The sequence below is a fragment of the Gopherus flavomarginatus genome, chromosome 10 (genome assembly GCF_025201925.1).
Source record: "Gopherus flavomarginatus isolate rGopFla2 chromosome 10, rGopFla2.mat.asm, whole genome shotgun sequence".
In the NCBI taxonomy this organism is placed as follows: domain Eukaryota; kingdom Metazoa; phylum Chordata; order Testudines; family Testudinidae; genus Gopherus; species Gopherus flavomarginatus.
Window position 1 is genome coordinate 77,853,544 of NC_066626.1, and position 23,702 is coordinate 77,877,245.

General features: G+C 45.4%; 2 protein-coding genes across 2 annotated transcripts in view; one reads left to right on the plus strand and one right to left on the minus strand.

Annotated features, from left to right (window-relative positions):
• TMEM169 (transmembrane protein 169) overlaps positions 1-23,702 on the plus strand; it is a 254,139-nt gene that overhangs the window by 132,925 nt on the left and 97,512 nt on the right. The window lies entirely within an intron of this gene.
• Positions 1-23,702, minus strand: part of MAP3K2 (mitogen-activated protein kinase kinase kinase 2) — a 97,549-nt gene that overhangs the window by 47,740 nt on the left and 26,107 nt on the right. The window contains exon 2 of the mRNA XM_050917065.1: positions 6,859-6,928. Within this exon, the coding sequence (XP_050773022.1) occupies positions 6,859-6,865 (7 nt within the window). The 5' untranslated portion in view covers positions 6,866-6,928. The remainder of the gene's footprint in view (positions 1-6,858; positions 6,929-23,702) is intronic.

Here is a 23,702-nt window from a genome sequence, read left to right on the forward strand (position 1 = left end):
GCCGGAGACCTTCGCCTCGGCTCGGGACCTCATTGCCTTAACTGAGCCTACTCAGCTGCCACCCCTGGTACCTCCGGTGCGGGTCGCGTCTAGAGGCAAGCCCATGATGTCGGCACCGTCTCGGGACTCGCGCTCACGGTCCAGGTCCCGACGTCACGGCAGATCGAGATCTCATCGCTGCTCGCAGTCCCGGCACCGCTCTCCTCGGCGGTACCGGTCGCACTCGCGGCACCGGTCGACCTCAAGGCGGTCGCGGTCGGACTCCAGCCGCCGATACCGGCACCGTGACTCCAGGAGCCAGTCCCGCCGTCACTCGCCGCACCGGTCGACCTCCCGGCACCGAGCTGGTGGCAGGTCCCGGTCCCGGTCGACCTCCCGGCACCGAGCTGGTGGCAAGTCCCGGTCCCGATCCCGGCACCGAAGCGGCGGCCGGTACCGGTCCAGATCCCGGCACCGAAGCGGCGGCCGGTACCGGTCCAGATCCCGGCACCGAGACAGAACCCGGTCCCAGTCCCGTTTTGACTCCCGGTACCGATCCCCGGCACCGAGAAGATCGTCCCTGCCGACCCGCGCAGACCCTTACCAACCAGGGTCTGCCCCGCTGTGGCCTTCTAGGCAGCCGTCGGTCTCCTCCCAAACGGACAGCGGATATGCGCTGGGCACCGACCGGCAGGCGGCGCTATTTCACGACCCAGGCCCGCAGCAATGGGGGTTTTGGACACCCTGGGCATACCATCAAGCCCAGGGGCCCCAACAGCTTCCTGCTAGGCCTGCGACGGCGGAGCACAGGGTGCCGGAAGCCTCATTGTCTCGCCCCCCTCCCTCCCCGGATGGGGAGGAAGGGTCCAAGCAGCAAGACTCCGCTCTGGCTCCTGAGACAGAGGCGAGGGCCGAGGGAGACCCTCCATTAGACACTCTCTTGCCAGGGGTCTCCTCATCCTCCTCCCCTGATGAAGCGGTGGCTGGTACCTCCTCCAGTAGCCCCCCCCTGCTGGATCTCAGGGCGCACCAAGACCTCCTCAGGTGAGTAGCTCAGAATCTGAGCCTACAAGCCGAGGAGGTCTCGGAAATAGAGGATCCGATTGTTACCATCCTCTCATCGGATGCTCCCACCAGGGTCGCCCTACCCTTCATAAGGACCATCCAGGCCAACGCCAATACCATCTGGCAGTCTCCGGCCTCCATCCCCCCTACGGCGAGGGGCGTCGAGAGGAAGTACATGGCCCCCTCTAAAGGCTATGAGTACCTCCATATACACCCGACACCGTGTTCCCTGGTGGTACAATCAGTAAATGACAAAGAGCGTCATGGGCAGGAAGCTCCAGCCCCCAAATCCAGGGAGGCCAGGCGAATGGACCTCCTCGGCCGTAAAGTATACTCGGCTGGGGCGCTGCAGCTCAGGGTTTCGAACCAGCAAGCCCTGCTCAGCAGGTACACTTTCAACTCCTGGGTGGCAGCAGACAAATTTAAGGAGCTGCTGCCGCAAGACGCCCGCCAGGAATTTGCAGCCATCTTAGATGAGGGCAAGAAGGTTGCACGTACATCTTTGCAAGCTTCTTTGGACGCTGCAGACTCGGCTGCCCGCACCCTCGCGTCGGGAGTAACGATGCGCCGCATCTCCTGGCTGCAGGTCTCTGGCCTTCCTCCGGAGCTCCAGCATACCATCCAGGACCTCCCATTCGAAGGCCAGGGCCTGTTTTCCGAAAAGACAGACCCCAGACTCAAGAGTCTGAAGGACAATCGGGTCATTATGCGCTCCCTCGGGATGCACACACCGGGAACGCAACGCAGACCCTTCCGGCCACAGCAACAACAGCAGCGCAGGCCATATTCCCAGTTCCGCCAACGGCAGGACCTTAACAGGCGCCGTGGCAGGAATGGAAGGCGCAGGCATTCGGGGAACCAAGGGGGGCAGAACCAAGGCTCCTCTAAGCCCCCGCCTGGACCCAAGCCTTCATTTTGAAGGTGCGCCCGAGGGCGCAGTAACAGTTTCCCCCATGGATCCTTCCCCCCCGTTTTCCAACCGCCTTTCGTTTTTCCTCCCGGCGTGGACCCAAATAACATCGGACCGCTGGGTCTTACGCACGGTGCAGACGGGATACCGCCTGCAGTTTGTATCATTTCCTCCTTCCCGCCCCCCTTCCTCGTCCCTCTTCAGGGACCCCTCTCACGAGCAATTCCTTCGGCAGGAGGTACAGACGCTCCTCAGCAAAGGAGCTATAGAGGCGGTTCCGGAAAACGAGAAAAGCAAGGGGTTTTATTCCCGTTATTTCCTGATCCCCAAGGCCAAGGGAGGCCTCAGGCCTATCCTCGACCTGCGAGAGCTCAACAAATACCTGGTGAAGTTGAAGTTCCGCATGGTATCCCTGGGGACCATTATCCCATCCCTGGATCCGGGAGACTGGTACGCCGCCCTCGACATGCAGGACGCGTATTTTCACATTGCCATTTGGCCACACCACAGACGTTTCCTTCGCTTCGTGGTGGGCCCCCTTCATTACCAATTTGCAGTCCTCCCATTTGGCCTTTCTACGGCCCCGAGGGTGTTTACAAAATGCATGGCAGTTGTTGTGGCACATCTTCGACGCAGTCGTATCCACGTGTTCCCTTATCTAGACGATTGGTTGATTCGGGGCACGTCGGAACGGCAAGTCTGCAGCCATGTCCGCGTGATCACCGGCATGTTTGCTACTTTGGGCCTCTTGATAAACATGGACAAGTCCACCCTGATCCCCACGCAGAGGGTGGAATTCATCGGGGCCGTCCTGGACGCCACTGTGGCCAGGGCTTTGCTGCCGTTGCAGAGGTTCCAGGCATTGTCGGCGATCGTTCAACGACTGCGGGCAGCCCCCTTGACATCAGTGCGGACATGTCTAGCCCTGTTAGGCCACATGGCGGCTTGCACCTTTGTGACCGGTTATGCTCGGCTCCGTATGAGGCCCCTCCAGTTGTGGCTCATCGATCATTACCGGCCGGCAAGACAGCCGCTAGACATGCTGATCACGATCCCCCAAGGGGTGTTAGATTCTCTCGGCTGGTGGCTAGACCAGTCCGTGCTATGTGCGGGGCTCCCTTTCCACCCACCTCAGCCCTCGGTGTCCCTCACAATGGATGCCTCAGATCTAGGCTGGGGGGCCCACCTGGGGACCCTGAGAACGCAGGGCCTGTGGTCCCAGAAGGAGGTGGGGTTGCACATCAACATGCGGGAGTTGAGAGCGGTCCGCCTCGCTTGTCAAACGTTCTGCCATCAGCTTCAAGGTCGTTGTGTCGCGGTGTTTACCGACAACACGACGACCATGTACTATATCAACAAGCAAGGCGGCACCAGATCCTCTCCCCTGTGTCACGAGGCGATGCGACTCTGGGACTTTTGTGTAGCCCACTCCATTCACCTCACGGCTTCCTTCCTCCCTGGAGTACGGAACACGCTGGCGGATCGCTTGAGCAGATCCTTCCTGTCGCACGAGTGGTCCCTTCGCCCGGACGTCGCCCTCTCCATCTTCCGGAGGTGGGGTTATCCCCGTGTGGACCTCTTCGCGTCCGGGGGGAACAAGAAGTGCCAAGTGTTCTGCTCCTTTCAGGGCAGGGAGCCCGGGTCGATAGCGGATGCCTTCCTTATTCCGTGGTCGACCCACTTGTACTACGCGTTTCCCCCGTTCCCTCTGGTCCACAGGGTCCTTCTGAAGGTGCGCAGGGACAGGGCTCGCGTGATCATGGTAGCCCCGGCATGGCCCAGGCAACATTGGTACCCCATGCTGCTGGACCTGACCACAGCCGACCCAGTTCCCCTGCCCCTTCACCCGGACCTGATTACCCAGGAGCACGGGACCCTCTGTCACCCGGACCTGCAGTTGCTGCACCTAGCGGCGTGGCTCCTGCGTGGCTGACCGGTTCTGAGCTGCGCTGCTCCACACCGGTGAGGGCGGTGCTTTTGGGCAGCAGGAAGCCTTCCACGAGAGCGACATATTCGGCCAAGTGGAAGCGTTTCTCCTGTTGGTGCGTGGAGAGAAATCTCCGCCCCATGGAAGTTTCGGTGGCCGATATCTTAGACTACGTTTGGTCCCTCAAACAGCAAGGTCTGGCGATATCGTCGTTACGAGTCCACCTGGCAGCTATCTCCACCTTTCACCCGGGTGCGGATGGTCGCTCTATTTTTTCTAACCCGACGGTGTCTAGATTCCTTAAGGGACTGGAACGTTTATACCCTAACGTCCGTCTCCCTGCTCCAACCTGGGATCTTAACCTGGTGTTGTCCCGGCTCATGGGACCCCCCTTTGAACCGTTAGCTACTTGCTCCCTGCTTTACTTCTCTTGGAAGACTGCCTTTCTAGTAGCTATCACCTCAGCTAGGCGGGTGTCGGAACTCCGGGCTCTTGTGGTAGACCCCCCGTATACAGTCTTCCACAAAGATAAGGTGCAGCTGAGGCCACACCCTGCCTTTCTTCCCAAGGTAGTCTCGTCCTTCCACATCAGCCAAGAGATATTCCTTCCGGTTTTTTTCCCGAAACCTCACTCCTCAGGCAGGGAGCAGCAGCTCCACTCGCTTGATGTCCGTAGGGCTCTCGCGTTCTACGTGGAGAGGACCAAGCCCTTCCGCAAATCCCCCCAGCTTTTCGTGGCGGTAGCGGACCGCATGAAGGGGCTTCCTATCTCCTCCCAGAGGTTATCCTCATGGGTAACGTCCTGTATCAGGACCTGCTATGACTTGGCCCACGTCCCTACGGGCCGTGTGACTGCGCATTCTACCAGGGCGCAGGCGTCGTCGCTGGCTTTCCTCGCCCATGTGCCCATTCAGGAAATCTGTCGGGCAGCGACCTGGTCATCGGTCCACGCCTTTGCTTCCCACTACGCCCTGGTGCAGCAGTCAAGAGAGGATGCGGCCTTCGGATCTGCAGTGCTCCATGCCGCGACTTCTCACTCCGACCCCACCGCCTAGGTATGGCTTGGGATTCACCTAACTGGAATGGATGTGAGCAATCACTCGAAGAAGAAAAGATGGTTACTCACCTTTGTAACTGTTGTTCTTCGAGATGTGTTGCTCACATCCATTCCACACCCGCCCTCCTTCCCCACTGTCGGAGTAGCCGGCAAGAAGGAACTGAGGAGCGGGTGGGCCGGCAGGGATATATATTGAGCGCCATGGCGGCGCCACTCCAGGGGGCGACCTGCCGGCCCACTGGAGTTGCTAGGGTAAAAAGTTTCCGACGAACGTGCACGCGCGGCGCGCACACCTAACTGGAATGGATGTGAGCAACACATCTCGAAGAACAACAGTTACAAAGGTGAGTAACCGTCTTTTTAGTTATATATCATAGACTTATAGAAAGAGACCTTCTAAAAACGTTAAAATGTATTACCGGCATGCGAAATCTTAAATTAGAGTGAATAAATGAAAACTCAGCAAACCACTTCTGAAAGGTTGCCTACCCCTGGTGTAGTGAGTGGGCCTGGGTTCCCCTACCAGCTACTGAGGAAGTGGCGCATCCATGCTGCTATCCACAAAAATGGTTCAAGGATATACACATCTGCAGATGCAGATATTCATGGATATAAAGCAGATACCCACGGATTTTCAGGGCTCCATGGGTATGATCTCCCCTTGAGAGTGGCCGTGCAGAGGAAGTAGTAATCCCATCCCTCACCAACCCGGAAGACTAGCAGCCGGAGCCAGGTGAATGGCAGGGGCACTTCCAGCAGCACTGGGGAGATCACTCACCTCCAAGAATCTCCCCTGGCTGCAGGAAGCGTTGTGGCTGCTGCCTTTAGAGCCCAGCTCTTAAGGCAATGCAGAAGTGAGGGTGGCAATCCCACAACCGTCGTACATCAGCTCTGCAACCCCCCACAACCCTCTTTTGGGTCAGGAACCTCAGAGTTATAACGCCATGAAATTTCCAGATGTAAATATCTGAAAACATGAAATTGACCAATTTTAAAACCTTCTGGCCATGAAATTGATCAAAATGAACTGTGAATTTGGTAAGGGCCCTACTTATAAAGAAGTATGCTAGACTGCTGTATTTGATGAAAATAAGAAAGTAAGTTTTAGCTTGAGGACACTAAATGTAATTTAACATCTAATATATGTTGTAATTTGACAAAATCCCTGTACTTACAAATTTCAGTGTGTGCAGAAACAGTAGCAGCATGAAAAGCACTATATTCTTAAACCTTCCTAGCTCATTAATTTTTTAAAAGTACCAAATTAGGACTAACACTTACACAAAAATCAGTTATATCATAACTCCCAGACAAAGAATACACTAAAATAGAGTTATGGTTGAGAGTACATACCAGCATTTTAGGTTAAAATTGGGATAGTGTAATCATTCAAAAAACTAAGCATCATAAACCCCAAAAATTCATGTTAAAGGTAACAAAAAATCCAAACATTTTGGGTACAGAAATACATAGTTAGGACACCTAAATAGCCTTAATGCCATCTTGTAGTGAAATTAGGCATCAAATGTGCTTATGATTAAGGCATTTGAGTGTTTGTAGTCTCAGATTAGATTAAAATCATTTTTAAAGAAAGATTTTTGCCCCCCGTGGTGTCATTAAAGAGTGAACGCTGTGTATCCTAACAGCACAGTTCCATACTTCAACATATTTCTTTTAAATTTATTGTATATCCACTGAGGAAGTACTGTAATTTTGTCAACAATTTGCAATTTTTTTTCATATACAAACTGGTTGAATGCCTGCTTTAAATGCAAGCCTCAATTCAAATTTAACTATCAAAGCCATGACATGCACTTCCATATTAAAAAATAATTTTAATTACATAAGTGGTCTTGTTCTTTTCACTAGGAATTAAGCCAAGGTAACAGTTTAATTGGATTCCACTTATAGGTAACTTACCCATCATGGCAGCCAGCCTGAAAACCTGAACTTCAGGGAAATGGCTGTCCCATTAGCATTCATTTATTTTCTAAAGAGAAAAACAATTTAAAAACACGTTAAGTACTGAAAACTTAAGAGTAAACGTTTAAAGTGTAAAAAAATGTACATGTAAAGTATAACTATTTTCACTAAAGCCTATATTTTTTGAGAGTTTTAAACCATGTCTGAAATGCAAAGTTTTAATCTAACATAACATCTACAACTACAATTTAAAGACCAAATTATGAATCTTCATTTCAGTTGTTATTTCTACCTCAACATACGGATGTGAAAGCTGAAAATCCACTAGAGCAATGACCCCAAACTTTTCACGTTGTGCCTCCACCCTCCTCCTTACCACTGTCCGCACCCATAGCTGGGAGCAAGGTTGTGTCCCGGGGGGTGGGGCAGAAGGGGGGCTAGGGGGACCAGACAGCAAGTGTGAAAAATCAGGACAGGGAGTGCGGGGGGTGAGGGCGGATAATAGGAGCCTATATAAGAAAAAGACCCAAAACTCGGGACTGTGCCTATAAAATCAGGACATCTGGTCACCCTAGGGGGGGCTTAAGCTGCAGACAGGAGTAAGGGGGCCGAGACTGGGGCCACAGCTAGGGATGGGAGCAGGAACAGGGCTGAGAGAGAAGCTGCAGCTGGGGGTTGAGGCTGGGGCCAGAAGCAGAGCCACAGCCAGGAGCTGAGGTGGGGGGTAGAGCGAGGTTGGGTGGCATCCCTCCTCATCCCCCATGGGGGCTCTGGGCCCTGCCACACACTCCTGAATGTTTCTCTGTGTCCCCCTAGGGAGGCATGCCCTACAGTTTGGGAATCACTGCACTGGAAGTATAGACAGCTATATAAATGCCTATGACAGCAATGCCTAAGGAAAATACTAGGTATTAAATGGAGTGAATTGATAACAAATGCCAAGATTCGGGAGAAGGTTCAACAACTAATTATCTCGTTTCTCCAAAAAAGAATTCTTCTGCTGGATTTTCTTTCTCCTGGATCCCCTCCCACAAGAGGGAACAATGTGCTCCTCCACACAGTATTATTATAATCAAGACTTAGACCAAAAGAGTCAGGAAATTCAGATTTATTGTTCACCTTAATTTGGTCCCTATTGCACAAATAAAACATTTTCACAACTAATTTCTTAGTATATGCAATGTGCTAACTTGAACAGACATTATGTGACTATACACATGTTTACAGTCACAGCCATAATAAAGTATTTGTATTCACATTTCTCAATTTCTTTTAAAGATAGTTACACACAATTTATAAGGAAAAAATGCAAATGATCACTGAATATAGACACATCTAGTCAAAGCACTCGGACAAATGAAGTATGATGGCACTAGAACTTACAGCCAAATCCTAATCCTTGTCACACATGAAGAGGAAATCATCCTAAAAACATAAAAGACTACCTTTGACTCTCAATAGTTGGAAAAATCGCAGGTCAGCTGTTTACATACACTATATGTTCATACATTCAGAATCTCCCAGTCACCTTACAGCCCAAGATAAAAGCTGTAGAGAAAGCCAAGATAGGATAAACAGTAATAATGTAAACAATCCAAAAAAGAGTCATGGCAAAGTATGCAGCTTCTGTTTACAAAGTATAATTATCACCCTATCTTAAACCACGCTAGGATGAGAAAAATCAGAAAAGCACACTTCCTAATTGATCTGCCACAGTACTGTCTCATGCAACAAAGGCAAGGATTATCTTTTTGATCTATATCTCTATATCACTTAGCACAACAGTGTCCCGTTCTTAGGTGCTCTAGTAGTACAAATAAAACAATAACAGACTTCAGACGTGGAAACAGAACTGGCAAGCACTAACACTCTTCCACCTGTGGCCTCCCACTGACTTCAATGATGCCATGCACATGTGCAGTGGTTTATGTTACAGGATCAAGCACATAAGACATCCACACATTTTCCCTTTTAATTTATTAAAGCATCTGGCAACATTTAAGGCACAAAATTTTATTTTCTTTAAATGAAAAGAAAAAGTTGTTTAACTAGGAAGTTTCTATAACAACTGAAAATAGCTTGCTTTCATACAACTGCCTACTTTTAAATCACTCAGCTTGATGGGATCAGAGTTCAGATGCCAAGAAAAGACTTTGAAACACAGAGGGACTGTGTCCTTTAGGCAGTGGGGAAAGTAATTACTCTCTAGGTGCCATTCTCCCTAACACCAAAAGATGATGGTCACTGCAAAGAGTAGTGTTAAGGAGTTCTGAAGGGAATAATAGCCCCTTGATCCTTTCTGCTAGAGCAAGGATCACAACGGCATAGGCTATAGAGGGAGAATGGGGAGTGTAAGTCAGGTCTTTACGAACTATAGAGCTACTGAAATGGGGTGGGAAGAAGAGACTATGATCTTGTAATTATTCATAGCCATTAAAACTTGCCCTCCTAATTTAAACATGCAGCTCAACAAAATCTGATAAGACTCCTTAAAATTATAACAGTAGTAAGCATGTTTGTACATTCTTTGAGCACTTGTCCATATAGATTCCACTTTTGGTACATATGAACTCCACGCACTCGAGATCAGAATCATTTGGCCAGCGTCATCCATTGGTGTCCATCCTCCCAAAGAGCACAAAGGGCATAGAGGGGGTAACCAACATCACTGTTTCTTCACCAATACAGAATCCAGGTGTTGTAAGACTCTGTAGAAGTGGGCATGGAGGATGGGTTGAGGAATATACATATGGAAAACAGATCTTAAAGAACCAGTTACTGTAAAGTAACTAACTTTTCTTTGAAATCTTGCTATACATATATCACTCTTTATGGCCCACAAACAGTAAACCTGTAAAACAGCTCTGCCAAAGAAGACATTCAGTCTAGATGCTCCTATCAATGAACGGTGTTTTGAGAAAGTATGAACTGATCCCCAAGCAGCTGCTATACATATTTCTGAGATGGGAACAATTCTGAAAAACTGCCTGAGCTCAAGTGAAATAAGCCCTAACTTGATCTGGTGGATCAAAACTAGCTAATTGATAACATATCCTAATATAACCGGACACCCACTTACACAGCTTTTGAAATAAAATGGCTTGGCCCTTCATTCTCTCCACAAATGCAACGAACAATATAGGTGAAATACTAAATGACTAATTCTATCCACATAAAGAGAAAGGGACTTGTGTATACCTGAAGAGTGGAGTCTAGACTGCCCTTGGTTGGAGTGGGGCTTGGGGAATAACACTGGTAGATGAATCATGTGGTTTAGGTGGATGTCAAAAACTGTCTTGGGTAGAAATTTTGGATGGGGCCTAAGCATAATCTTGTTTTTGGACGTATAGGGAGGCTACCATGAGTGCCCGCAATTCCCCGATCCTACTGGCTGGTGACTGCCACTAAGGCTACGTCTTCACTACCCACCGTATCGGCGGGTAGCAATCGATTTCTCAGGGATCGATATATCACAATATATCTAGACGCAATATATCAATCCCTGAACGAGCTCCTATCGATCCCGGAACTCCACCAACCCGAACGGCGGTAGCGGAGTCGACATGGGGAGCTGCGGACATCGATCCCGCGCCGTGAAGTCGGTAGGTAATTCGATCTAAGATACTTTGACTTCAGCTACGTTATTCACATAGCTGAAGTTGCGTATCTTAGATCGATTCCCCCCCGTAGTGTAGATCAGCCCTAAGAAGCCCAAAAGATAGTGTAAGGAACATGATGTCACAACTCAAAGGGAGGACCCATCAACCCACCTAAGTTCACACTGAGATCCCAGTAGAGTGAAGGCTCCCACACTAGTGGGAATACATGTATTAGTCCCTTAAGAAATCCAGCCACAATGGAATGGAATCCTGAACAGGAGGATGGTGCCCTGATAGAGCTACTTTTTATAGAACTGATTAAAAGCCTTGATCTTTTTAACAACATTAAGTAGTCCAGGTATTTAGGAATGTTTGCTGCTGTTGGAGAAATATGATGTTGCTCTGCCAATAAGGAGAACTTTTCCACTTTGCAGCATATGTGACCCTTGTAACATCCTTTCCATTTTGTAGGAGAATGTTTTGGATATCTCTAGAACAAGCTCTTTTGATGACTGTTAGCATCCAGAATGTGCAAAGTAGAGAGGCCAAGTCTGTATGCTAGATGTTCCCACTGTTCAGGAAGATAATGTTTGGACTCACTGGCAATGTTATTGGAGGCTAAATTGAAAGTCTCATGAAGACTGGGTAGCAGAATTGCTTGGGCCAAGCTGGTGCTATCAAGATCATTAGAATCTTGTTTGAGTTTCCAGGAATGGAATCTATATATGTACAAGACATTTTAAAGAACCACAATTACTGTACAGTAAATAACCATATTTTTTACATGTAACAACTGCACTCAAAATTTGTCACTTTTTTTGTATTAAGATTCTCAGCACTTACAGAAGATGGTGTTAAACACAGTCTCTGAGTGCAGATATAGCAGCATCTAACAAATGCAGCAACAGCAGAACCTGCTCATAGTCATTTTAAAAGCTCATGCTAAAGGAGAAAATATATTCAAAGTTCAACCCGACACTTCTAAAATATAGACCCAGATGAGTCTCAGAGCACATAATCTTGTACTTTCACACTCCCACCTACTATGGACGTGCAAGAAATTGCACCAAAGATAGAGGGGTACCATCAACTTTAAAAACACATTTGTATTTGAACATTTACCTTCCCCCCAATCTCCCAAGGACACCTATGATTATTGTAGCAAAGATCAGAGAAAACACCTTCACTTTCAGTTTAATGGTACATTTCTTGATACTTCGTTTCATTATTCCCCTGTTTATGTGGGTGCTCCTTTGTATACCAAAAGAGGAGAAAGACATTTTTACAAATAAGAAATTGTTACAGTAAAACTACAAAAGTTGGCATGCTGACTTAATAGCACGTAGAATATTTTAACAAAAATTTAAAGTGATTTCTAATTGCCAATGTCCCTTTAACAAGAGCCTATCAATCTGAAGCAATGACTAGTTCTGTTCTATTCAGGTTTTGACACCATGCCCATCACCCGGAAAAGATTTAGGGCTAGTCTACACTGGCAACGCTAAAGCGCTGCCTTGGCAGCAGACGTGCCATGTGTGGTCGTAGCGCACTGCTGGGGCACTGTTTATACTGGCACTTTACAGCAATGCAACTTGCTGCACTCAGAGGGATGTTTTTTCACACCCCTGAGCGAGAAAGTTGCAGTGCTAATTGCCAATGTAGACAAGCCCGAAGATATAGCCACTGTAGGCCCACATCTAGCATTCCAGTGTTATCAAAATCTCAGCTTTCATTTTCTAAAAAAAATATGTTGATAGTCCTGATGGTTGTGAAGAAAAGCTTGAAAACATAGCAAACAATGTCTTACATCTACTGACAGCCTAAAACAATAGCTCTGAATTGTGTGAGCGTCCCCATGCACCTCAATGGGATTTTACCTCCAAGACCTACTGCTCTGGGGGGCCCAGACAACATCATTCCAGCAGAGGACTATGTCTGGCAAGCGGGGGGAAAGAGTGCAGCAACACTGTCCTGGTCCACCCACCCAAGCAAATATACCCTAAATACTGGGTGAAGCCCCCTGCTGGAACTCTGTCTCTCCATAGTAGGAGAAGGGACACCTTCTTTAGCCCTTATTTCCAAGGGGAGGAAGCTCTTGGAAGGAGGAGGGGTTCATGCTTCTGCCTCTGGGAGATTCAACAGATCCACCACCCCTAGTCCACGTGGGGGGGGAGGAACATAGGCATAAATATGGGGTCCTCCTGTCACAAGTTGCCAAGGGGGTCTGGATTGCCTTTATCCAGCACTACCCCTCGGTATCTGATCACCTTCCAGGAGTTCATTAAGTGGCATGACTACCATAAATAGTTCTCTCTCTCACCCCTCAGATGGAAAGTTACACTTGAATGGTGGCTTGACAAAGCCCTGGCTGGGATGATTTAGTTGGGGGTTGGTCCTGCTTTGAGCAGGGGGTTGGTATAGATGACCTCCTGAGGTCCCTTCCAACCCTGATATTCTATGATTCTAATGTTTTTCAAAAATAATTATGTCTAATATACAATGTGATGTTTCTAGTAGTGCACAGGATTTTGTTCCACACTTTGGAGTCGTCCCATAAAAGCTCTATCAATTTGTTATACTGTTCTTTTAAAACAAAACAAGACAAAAAAAACCAAAACACGATTTTGCTCGCTATTTGTTTCAACTTCTCTGAAATGGAAACTGGGGTCCTTTTAATAAATGTCGTCTATTTTAATTAGTTGTGTAATTTTATTATGTACAAATATATGTTCTATACGCTCTGCTGAAATGCTATATTCCCCTGCCAACTGTGCTGCCAAATTAAGCCCTCCAGACACTTAAAAAAAGAAGAAAAAAGAAAAGAAAAGATTATATCCCATCTCTTCAACAATGAAAGCATCAAAAAGTATTAGCAGAATCTGAAATAGGAAGAACTGGGAGTAAAGAGACATAGGACTGGAAGGAGTATAGGGAGCAAAAGAGAAAGAAAGACGACAAGACCAGAAATGAAGCTGATATGAGATTATAGCAAAGACTTGAAGACAAGGACAGGCAGAGTGATTTGAGACAGAGGATACCCAGGAAGGTATTTCAAGGAGAGGGTGTTGTGGTAAGAATGGCAGACAAAGAAGAAAACTAGCAACTGCATTTTGGATATATTGGAAAAGGGCAGAGTATTCATATGCAAGGATGCCAGAACGGAAGCTTACACAGGCCAAGCAAGAGGTGGATAACCAAGGTTTGGAGGAGGACAGCGGCCAGAGTGGTGTAAAAGAGTCTTAATTTAAATGAGATTCAGCTGTTTTATTTACAGCCCATTATTAAATATTTGTTCCCAATGTGGATACTTATAGATTGCAATCAAGTCACCCTTTAACCTTCTCTTTGTTAAACTAAATCGATGGAGCTCCTTGAGTCTATCACTATAAGGCATGTTTTCTAATTCTTTAATCATTCTCATGGCTCATCTCTGAACCCTCTCCAGTTGATCAACATCCTGCTTGAATTGTGAACAGACCAGGACACAGTATTCCAGCAGCAGTCATACCAGTGACACACCTAGAGGTAAAATAACCTCTCCACTCCTACTCAAGACTCCCTTATGTATGCATCCAAAGATTACAATAGCCCTTTTGGCCACATCACTACATCAGGAGCTCATGTTCAGTTGCTTACTAATCATGACTCCCAACTCTTTTTCAGAATCACTAATTTCCAGGACAGAGTGGCTCATTAAGTAAGTATGGCCTACACTAGGGGTGGGCAAACTTTTTGGCCTGAGGGCCATATCTGGGTATGGAAATTGTATGGTGGGCCATGAACGCTCATGAAATTTGGGGTTGGAATGCAGGAAGCGGCGAGGGCTCCGGCTGGGGATACAGGCTCTGCGGGATGAGGGGTTTGGAGTGCAGGAGGATGCTCCAGGCTGGGACAGCGGGGTTCAGAGGGAGAGGGATCAGGACCGAGGCAGGGGCACCGGTGGTCGGGGCCCTCCAGGCAGGGCTTACCTCAACCAGCTCTTGGAAGCAGCGGCATGTCCCCCCTCCAGCTCCCATGTGGAGTCTCAGTCAGGTGGCTCTGCATGCTGCCCCATCCACAGGTGCTGCCCTGCAGCTCCCATTGGCCACAATTCCCAGCCAATGGGAGCTGCAGGGGCAGCGCTTGGGGCAAGGACAGCATGCAGAGCCCCCCGGCTGCTACACCCTCTACATGTAGGAGCCAGCGCAGGGACATGCCACTGCTTCTGGGAACCACGCGGCACCCGACCCTGCTCCCCAGCAGGAGCTCGAGGGCTGAATTAAAAGGCCTGACGGACTGGATGCAGCCTGTGAGCTGTAGTCTGCCCACCACTGGCCTACACTCTTTGTTCCTAGCTGTATATAGTTACATTTGGCCATATTAAAATGCATATTCTTTGCCTGCACCCAACTTACCAGATGACACTGCCTCTGTGACCTGTCCTCTTCATTATTTATCACTCCCCCAATGTGTGTGTTTGACAAACTTTATCAGTTATTTTGTTTTCTTCCACGTCATTAATAAAAATGTTAAATAGCATAGGGCCAAGAACTGATCTATGTGGGACCCCTCTGGAAATACCCGTTTGATTATGATTTTCCCATTTACAATTATGTTTTGAGACCTATCAGTATGCCAGCTTTTAATCCATTTACTGTGTGCCAATTTTATACCATTCTAGTTTTTTTAATCAAAGGTATTCAATACCAAGTCAAATGTCTAAGTCTATTAGACTAACACTATTACCTTCATCGACCACACTTGGTATCTGTTTTTGATGACGTTACAAGCTAGACAGGATCTATTTTCCATGAACCCATGTTGATATGCATACATTATATTACTCTCCTTTAATTCTTAATTAAAGTGCCGTATCACCCACTCCATTCTCTTGATTGGGATGAATGTCAGACAAAGGCCTATAACAATAGCTTTTTTTCAATCTGCTGGATCTTCCCGTATCAATTGTCTGATTCATTTTCATTACTATCTACTTCTCCTTTCTTTCGTTATATTTATGTAGCTAGAGATATAGTTATATCTGCCTTAGATAAGTTTTTTTTTTTTAACCAATACACCCTTGCCCATCGACTGTGGCTTTGAGCATCTAGCAATATATTCTTAAACAATTCTCAATTATCATTCACATTTTTCTGATTAAGGCTCCATCCCAGTTGGTTTGGCTCATAACTGTTTTCAGCTTTGTGAAACTGGCCCTTTTAAGCACTAAGTTTACGTATTACTGGTCTGGACTTCATTTTGTTTCCACATTATAAATGTGATCAAGTATGACAAAGTTTGAACTCTAACATTTGTGGCAGAGGTGAGAATGTTTTCATTTACTCTTTACATTGATTGAATTCGTGATTTTATCAAGTACAAACTAGTCCAACATTGTTCTTGGCTCTAATTTACAAGCAAGAACACTACATTTCTGTATAAGTACTGCCAGATCTTAGAATACTCTACAGAAAGGAATTCTTACTGTATATCCAAGTATGATATGATCTATTTGTCTGTATCCACCACTGTCTACAAAACAGACATGTTTCCCATTCAGTTTCTGCAATGGACAACATACTTTATTTTTTCACACTTTAATATCCAGTATCTAGAATTTTACAATTATTCTTTTACAATTTATGTTTAAGTTCTATGACCCACGATTGGTTGAAAGTCTACCATTTTGGGGGAGCAAGAAAGCCAGAAATACGAATTCCTTGTACGTGCTATCTGAAAAGAATACTTATTGTAGACTATATATTAATTACTGTAGGCTATATTTATTTATTATTCTGACCTTTTAAAAACAAACGAACATTATATGCAGAACAAAGAAGGAAAATTCAATGTAAGTAATTTTTATAATTATACTAAAGATAGCAGTATTAGCTTTTTCAGGACATTCTGGTAAGACAAGACAATCTTTCATTAAGCATTTAACCAAGTTTCCAGGAAAAATAACATTTTTTATGTCTTGCAATACAGCTAGTTATGGGACCGATACATTATTCTAAACTTGCTTGTGCATTCACATAAAAATCTGATGTAGCATGAGAACTGTATACTTCCAGTTTTGCTGAATGTGTCTTTGAAATGGGAAGTGTTCTCAAAATAAACTTTGTTAGCTATAGATGTGCCACTAGAACAGCTATCACATCCAAATAAATTATGTTAAAAGAGTGTTAAGGTTGCAGAAGTACATACTCAAGTTAGGAAATGTCAAAATTAAGGTTGCCTACAAAACTTTAATGCCTCCTGTATTTGTGATACGATCTTTAAATATATAATCACTTACTATTTTTTCCACAATACTACTGCCTCAATCAGTGCACAGGTTGGATGATGCTCACTGAATGGGTAGTTATTCAATAATTATTTTTATCCTCTTTCAGACTGTGGCCCCATGCGTCATATACTGCACATCCTTAAAAGCCTGCTCAGAATACAAAATTAAATATCCTTATAGGCTTTTCTATGGTGATCTTATTTTAGAATCTTAGTTCTTTACAGACAATTTATCGTCACAACACTTCTGTGAAGTGATATGGTATTATCTTCATTTTACATGAGGAATCGAGGCAAAGAGATGTCCAATGTGAGCAGCATAGGGAAGGCCTGATTTTTCATATTACCTAGCTTTTTTCAGGTTCAGTAGGAGCTGTGCTCTGACTTCAGTTGCTAATGCTAAGCACTTCTGCAAATCACATCCCAAGTGTCTCAAGTTCTCTAACATTCTGAGAAACACCTGGATCATTTTAGCTGAAACTTTCCAAAACAAACTCAGCTTGAGGCAAACACTTGGCATGGAAAATTTCAGCCTTAATGGTTAAAGTTTGGCAAACTTATAAGCAACGCAAAACAGGGTCTTAATAATGGGAAGCACTGGACAACTTTTACTACTGGCATCACTACCAGTATCATCAATAATATAGTCATGCATGAATGTCATGGCCTTTAAACTGACATTAAAAGTGATGCTTGTCCTAGATATGTTATCACACAATATTTTACCATTTAACCCAGTTGCAGATTCCAACTTTCACCATCCATCTAAGTTATTAGTACAACACTGAAATTTACTGAATCAGTCTCAGTCAGATGCAAGATTAAAATGGTACTTTTATTATTTTTCTCATTAAAACTACTGTAGTGCCTACAAGCCTGTGTCATGGACCAGAACCCCATTGTGCTAGGCACTCTACAAACAGACCACAAACATTGTCCCTGGCCCCAAAGAGCTTACAACGTAAGTAAAAAACAAGCATCAACTGCTGGATACAGACAAACTACTCTCCTAAACAACCAATCAACTGAGTATTGAGATGAAGGTGACCTAGATGAAAAAAATTCTTCCAAGTATATGTGAACAGGACACACCTTGAAACTCACTGTCATGCCCCTAGTTATGGGTGGGAGTGAAGAGCTCAGTGGTTTCTATGGCAGATGCAGGCATAGCAGTTATCTACTACTATAGAGGACACACAAAACAATTCCATAGTGATGGCCATAGAATGCACAGTAATCCCTGACAGTGCATGCCACTAGAGCAGTGGTTCTCAATCTGTGGTCTGCAGACCCCTGGGGATCCACAGACTATGTCTAAGATTTCCAAAGGGGTTCGCACTTCCATTTGAAATGTTTTAGGGGTTTACAAATTAAAAAAGATTGAGAAACAATGCAATAGAGCACAGGTAAACAGAGTGTGGATGGTGCAATGCAAGCCTTCACCCCTGGGAACAACTCAGACTGGTATTCGGATGACAGAGTAAAGTTTTACAGTCATGGAGGAGTGGTGAAGCAACAGGTGTGTTGATGCTGGTGGTCATAGTCACAAATCCGGATATCGGCAGCTTACAACTCCAATTATAATAGCTTTGTGGAAAGTTAGAACTCTATTCAACAATTCTATCACCAGCCAATCTGAGACAGGCTCAGCACGTGATGCAACAGAACTGACCAGGTATTGGGTTAACATTGCCAGTGAAACCAGACTCACTGACAAAGGGCAACTCACAGAGATCAATACAGGGTACACATTCTTCTGCTGAGGTTGTCCATGCTCAGAGCCATGACAATCAGGTAATGGCTTTGCCATGAGCAACTCCACTGCTTTCAAGGTTGAAAGTCTACCTAACGGCATAAGTGATTGGCTTATGGTTCTACAGTTGTCATTGAAACGTAAGTGGTATGTTACCATCATCAGCACTTATGCTCCTACCATGACAAATGCAGATGATTAGAAAGAAAAGTTCTACAGTAACTTAGAAAAAAAAATCATGTCTTCATCAGTGTCAGATAAGCAGATTACCATGGAGAACTCTAATGCCAAGGTTGAAAGAAATGTGATAACCTAGCAGCCTGGCATCAGACAGCATGGGACTGGGAAGGAGACTAGCAATGGAACTTTTACTTAGTGTGTCAAGCAGCGATTAGCTATCACAAATACCTTTTTCCAGATACCAGAAAAAAACAAAACATTACGGATGCACCCAAGATCCAAACATTGGCATCTTATCGACTACATTATCATCTGGCAATGAGAGCTACAGGACCGTTATTTCATCAGTGGGAAAACTCCATTGTTCTCTTTCACGGTGAATGAATCTACACAAAGTATCCAGTCTTTTGTTTTAGAGGAGGTACAAGCTTGGGAAGTTTACAAGATGTCTGTCTCATACCATGGAATCAAGACCTCATACATGCACTCGCTCTATTCCTCTGATACCCAGGGTGATATGGAAAAAAAAAAACCATAAAATGAAAGACCATTCATGATTGATGATGTCGGCTGACAAAAATCTGTCAAGTTATTATAGGCTCCTGGGAGATGAAGAGCAATTCAGGTTATCCCATAAGTTGATACCATATCCATAATTTGATTGCCCCTTACAACATAAGTGACAAACATTCACCTCTCCTGCTCCCCACCTCCACCTCCACAATACTCTGGGGGTGTGTTGTCTGTGAGGACATGTATGATGGAACTCCTTTAGCCTGCAAAGCATTTTTGATGACCTTATCTTATTGCCTTGAGTTGCAAGACGTTTACATGGAGTCTCATCTCTTCCTGGGACCACATTCTCTGTGTTTGGAAATGGTACAGGTGAGCACTCCCACCTGTATGCATCTGTGATCAGTGTCTTCAGAGGTGCAGGGGTGGAGGAAGAGTACCGTTATCCAAACATTCAGGGAGTCTGTCCACTAGTTTTGCGATGAAAGGATAGGAGCTGGGACTACAATATGTATGTCCATATGAGCTCTCTCAGGCAATACACGGACCTCAGCTAGCCCTCTAATGGGCATAGGTGAAGTCTAGCTAGTAAATGCAAGCCAACATATGACCTATTTGAGATAGAGTCTCAATGCGTTGGATTTATCTTGAAGCTAGAGCTGATTATCTGGCTCTGTGGCTGAAATCCCTCCTCTAGAAGGTATGCTAATTTGGAGTCCATTAGAGCTCCTATGACCTCTATCCTCTGCAAATGGTTGAGCAATATTTTTCTGTAGCTCACTATCCGGCTCAACTCCCTGAACAGGTTGTGGATGGTGTTTAGGGCTGTGGTGATGTCCTCATGAGGCCTGTCTGATCAGCCAATCATCTAGATCTAGACAGACATTAATTATTTGCCTCTAAGTGTGTGGCCACCAAGGCCAGGCATTGTGTGAAGACTCGTGGAGCCAGAGAGAGCACAAATGGCAGTATCTCGTACTGATGGTTGGACCTTACTACAAAATGCAGATGCTTCCTGTGGGCTTGATGGATCACGATATGGAAGTATGCATCCTTGAGGTCTAGAGCCACTAACCAGTCTTGTCTTGAGCCTATAAAGAAGGAATGGTGGAGGCCAGCATTATTATTTATTTTTTGTATTACCGTAGTGCCTAGGAGCCACAGTCATGGACCAGGACCAGTTGTGGTAGGTGCTGTACAAACAGAACAAATCTGAGACGATGTATATAATTCTTTAGTCCTTTCAGATCAAGGACAGGACAAACACCCCATCTCTTTTTGGAATAAAAAAATATCACAAGTAGAAACCTTTTCATCTGACTTCCAGAGATGATTCCTCTACAGCTCCTAGGCAAAGCCGGGAAGCCACTTTTCAGTTGATTTTTGTGAGAAGGTTCCCTGAAGAATGATGGGGAAGGTGGTGTGTAGGACACAGGGACTGGAATTGTTGAAAATAGTCTATTCTGTCTAATCTGAGACTGGAATTTAAAGTGTTTCCATCTCAAGACCAGGGTATTGTTACCTAGTGATATCAGAGTGTCCCTGGAGTCCTTTAGTGGATGCAAAGCCTCATCTGTTCAGTTGCTGAATAGGTCTGTGCATTCAAGGGCAAGTCTTCTATGGTATTCTGTACTACTTTTGGTGTACTGTATGCTTGGTGCCACAAGCCTTCCTCATTGTAACTGCCACAACCATGGACCAAGATATGGTGTCAGTGTAGAGATTTTTAAGCTAAGAGTTGATGTTTTAATCCCTCCCTGGCTTCTTGAGGAAGTTTGTTGAAAAATGGGGACCCCTAGCCCCATGTAAAGAAATCATACTTATTGACTATAACTTGGTATTTTGCTGTTCATAACTGGAGAGCAGCAGAGAAGTAAGCCTTTCCCCTCACCCCTTCCCACTACCTGGAGAAATTTAGCTTTTTCAGATCTTCAGGAATGGCTATTGGAATATCAAGTTGTCTACTTTCCCTTAGACTATAGATATCACAGGGGCAGTTAGGTATATAAACTGTCTGAAGTCCCTCTAGAACACTAGATAATTTTTCTCCACCCTTGTCGCAGTTGGGGACAAAGATAGATGGTGTTTTCCAGAGCTCTTTTGCTGGCTCCAAAATGTCATTCTTAACAGTCATTACTATCCTGGCCAGAGCACAAAAGTGCAAGATATCAAATAATTTATGTGCCTTTTCTTTGATTACTGAATTCTCAATTTCTAAGGCATCAGCAATTCAAGAGAGCAAGTTTTGAAGGCTCGAAACAGTTAGGTGCTGGTATCAGGGATGATGAAACTCTAACAAGAGATGATCATGGATGTTTAGAAGAGATTGATGGAAACTGGTCTGGTGGTTCAGGATCAGTTTCTTTTTTGTCTTTCAGTAAATCATTATTTGAGGACTTCAGTAACTCAGCCAGAGGTTATGGGTCTATTACAGGAGTCGAAGGGTGAGGTCCTGTGACATGAAATGTGCAGGAGGGCAGACTAGATGATGATGATGATCCATTCTGGCCTTAAAGTTTATGAATCTAAGTCATCTTCCTTCCTATCCTATTTACTAGGCACTTCCAGAGCCTCAGAAAGATGTCTTGAAATCAATCCGGTAGGCGAGTGAGACCTTCAAGTTTACAGATAGAATGAAACAGAGACACTTCTGGATATTCTTGATGGTGGCCCCCTATAGAACTATATGGCTATGGTGGAAAATAAGGATAGGAAAGTTGGTTAGGCTGATCCAGATATGGAGGAGTGGATTGTTGCCATGGCTAAAGATAAGCTGTGGCCCTGAAATGCACCTCCTGTGATCCTGATCTTGGTGAGCAAAGAGAAGGTTCTGCACTAGAGGGAAAGGGTGAGAAAAAGTAGACCTAATCTAGAAGCAATGCTGACCTGAGACAACGTCAGTCCCACTAGTTCAGATATCAGGGCTGGTGCCAATCCAACAGCTCTCGGTATTCATAGAAAATCAGGGTTGGAAGGGACGTCAGGAGGTCTAGTCCAAGCCCCTGCTCAAAGCAGGACCAATCCCCAACTAAATCATCCCAGCTAGGACTTTGTCAAGCCTGACCTTAAAAGCCTTTAAGGAAGAGATTCCACCACTTCCCTAGGTAACCCGTTCCAGTGCTTCACCACCTTCCCAGTGAAAAAGTTTTTTTTACTAATATCCAACCTAGACCTCCCCCACTGCAACTTGAGACCATTACTCCTTGTTCTGTCATCTGCTACCACTGAGAACAGTCTAGATCCATCCTCTCTGGAACTCTATTGAGGCCAGTAATGGAGATACAGTGACTTCTGCCAATATTGAATCAGCTGGAATCATTCAGAACCGATGCTCAGAAGAGTTTACTAGTCCTGAAAGTGTCTGCGCTATCACTAAGGCTGTGAGTATGTCATGAAAGTCATGAATTCTGTGACTTTCTGGAACCTCTGTGACTTCTGCAGTGGCTGTTGCAACTGACCTCCGGATCACCTGAGCAGCTTGGGCAGCCCCCAGGCCAGTCGCATCAGCCACTGCCGGGGCAGTCCAGGCCACCCCCTGACCCAGAGCACCCAAGCAACAGGTCTTCATTATTTTTATTCTTGTACACTATATGCAGAAATTCAACAAATTCCGTTTCAAAAAAATTAAAGTTATCTTCTCCTCTCCCTTATAGTTTGCTCTCTCAAGAAAATACATGCCTCACATTTTGCGCACCTAACAGGGTAATAGTGGCTTCCTTTGAATGTGGAAACAGGAAGTGCTTGGGACAGTAGCAAGAAGCATGGGACAAAATGCTTCTCAGTTTCTGCAGGGAAAGAGAAGCACAGAAGATATACACATGAACTTTCTTTTAAATTTAACAAGGCTAATGAAGTTCTGCTTCATAAACCTTCAACACCAAAAATATTTTAAAAGGTAATTTAGAGGGGTCGTCAACTTGAAATGTTTACATTTGTAATTAAAATCTGTCTCTCTCTGCAAATCTTCCTGCCAATTTATTGTTTTACAAACACGTCTTCCTGGTTTTTTTTTTTTTTTTTTTTTAAAAACTTGTCTCTCCCTATTTGGTCCTGCTTTGAGCAGGAGGTTGGACTAGATGACCTCCTGAGGTCCCTTCCAACCCTGATATTCTATGATTCTATGATTGCTGCCTGAAAAACCACATAAACAGGGGAAACTGACTACTGAAAAAAGAACGAGGAATACTTGTGGCACCTTAGAGACTAACAAATGTATTTGAGCATAAGCTTTCGCGGGCTAAAACCCACTTCATCAGATGCATGCAGTGGAAAATACAGTAGGAAGATATACAGATACAGAGAACATGAAAAAATGGGTGTTTCCATACCAACTGTAAAGAGAGTAATTAAGGTGAGCTATTATCAGCAGGAGAAAAACTTTTGTAGTGATAATCAGGCAGCTCTCTAATACCACACTCTACAGGTCTTTACCCTCTGATCCCACTGCAGGTTACCAAAAGAAACTACACCGTCTGCTCAAGAAACTCCCTGAAAAAACACAAGAACAAATCTGCACAGACACGCCCCAA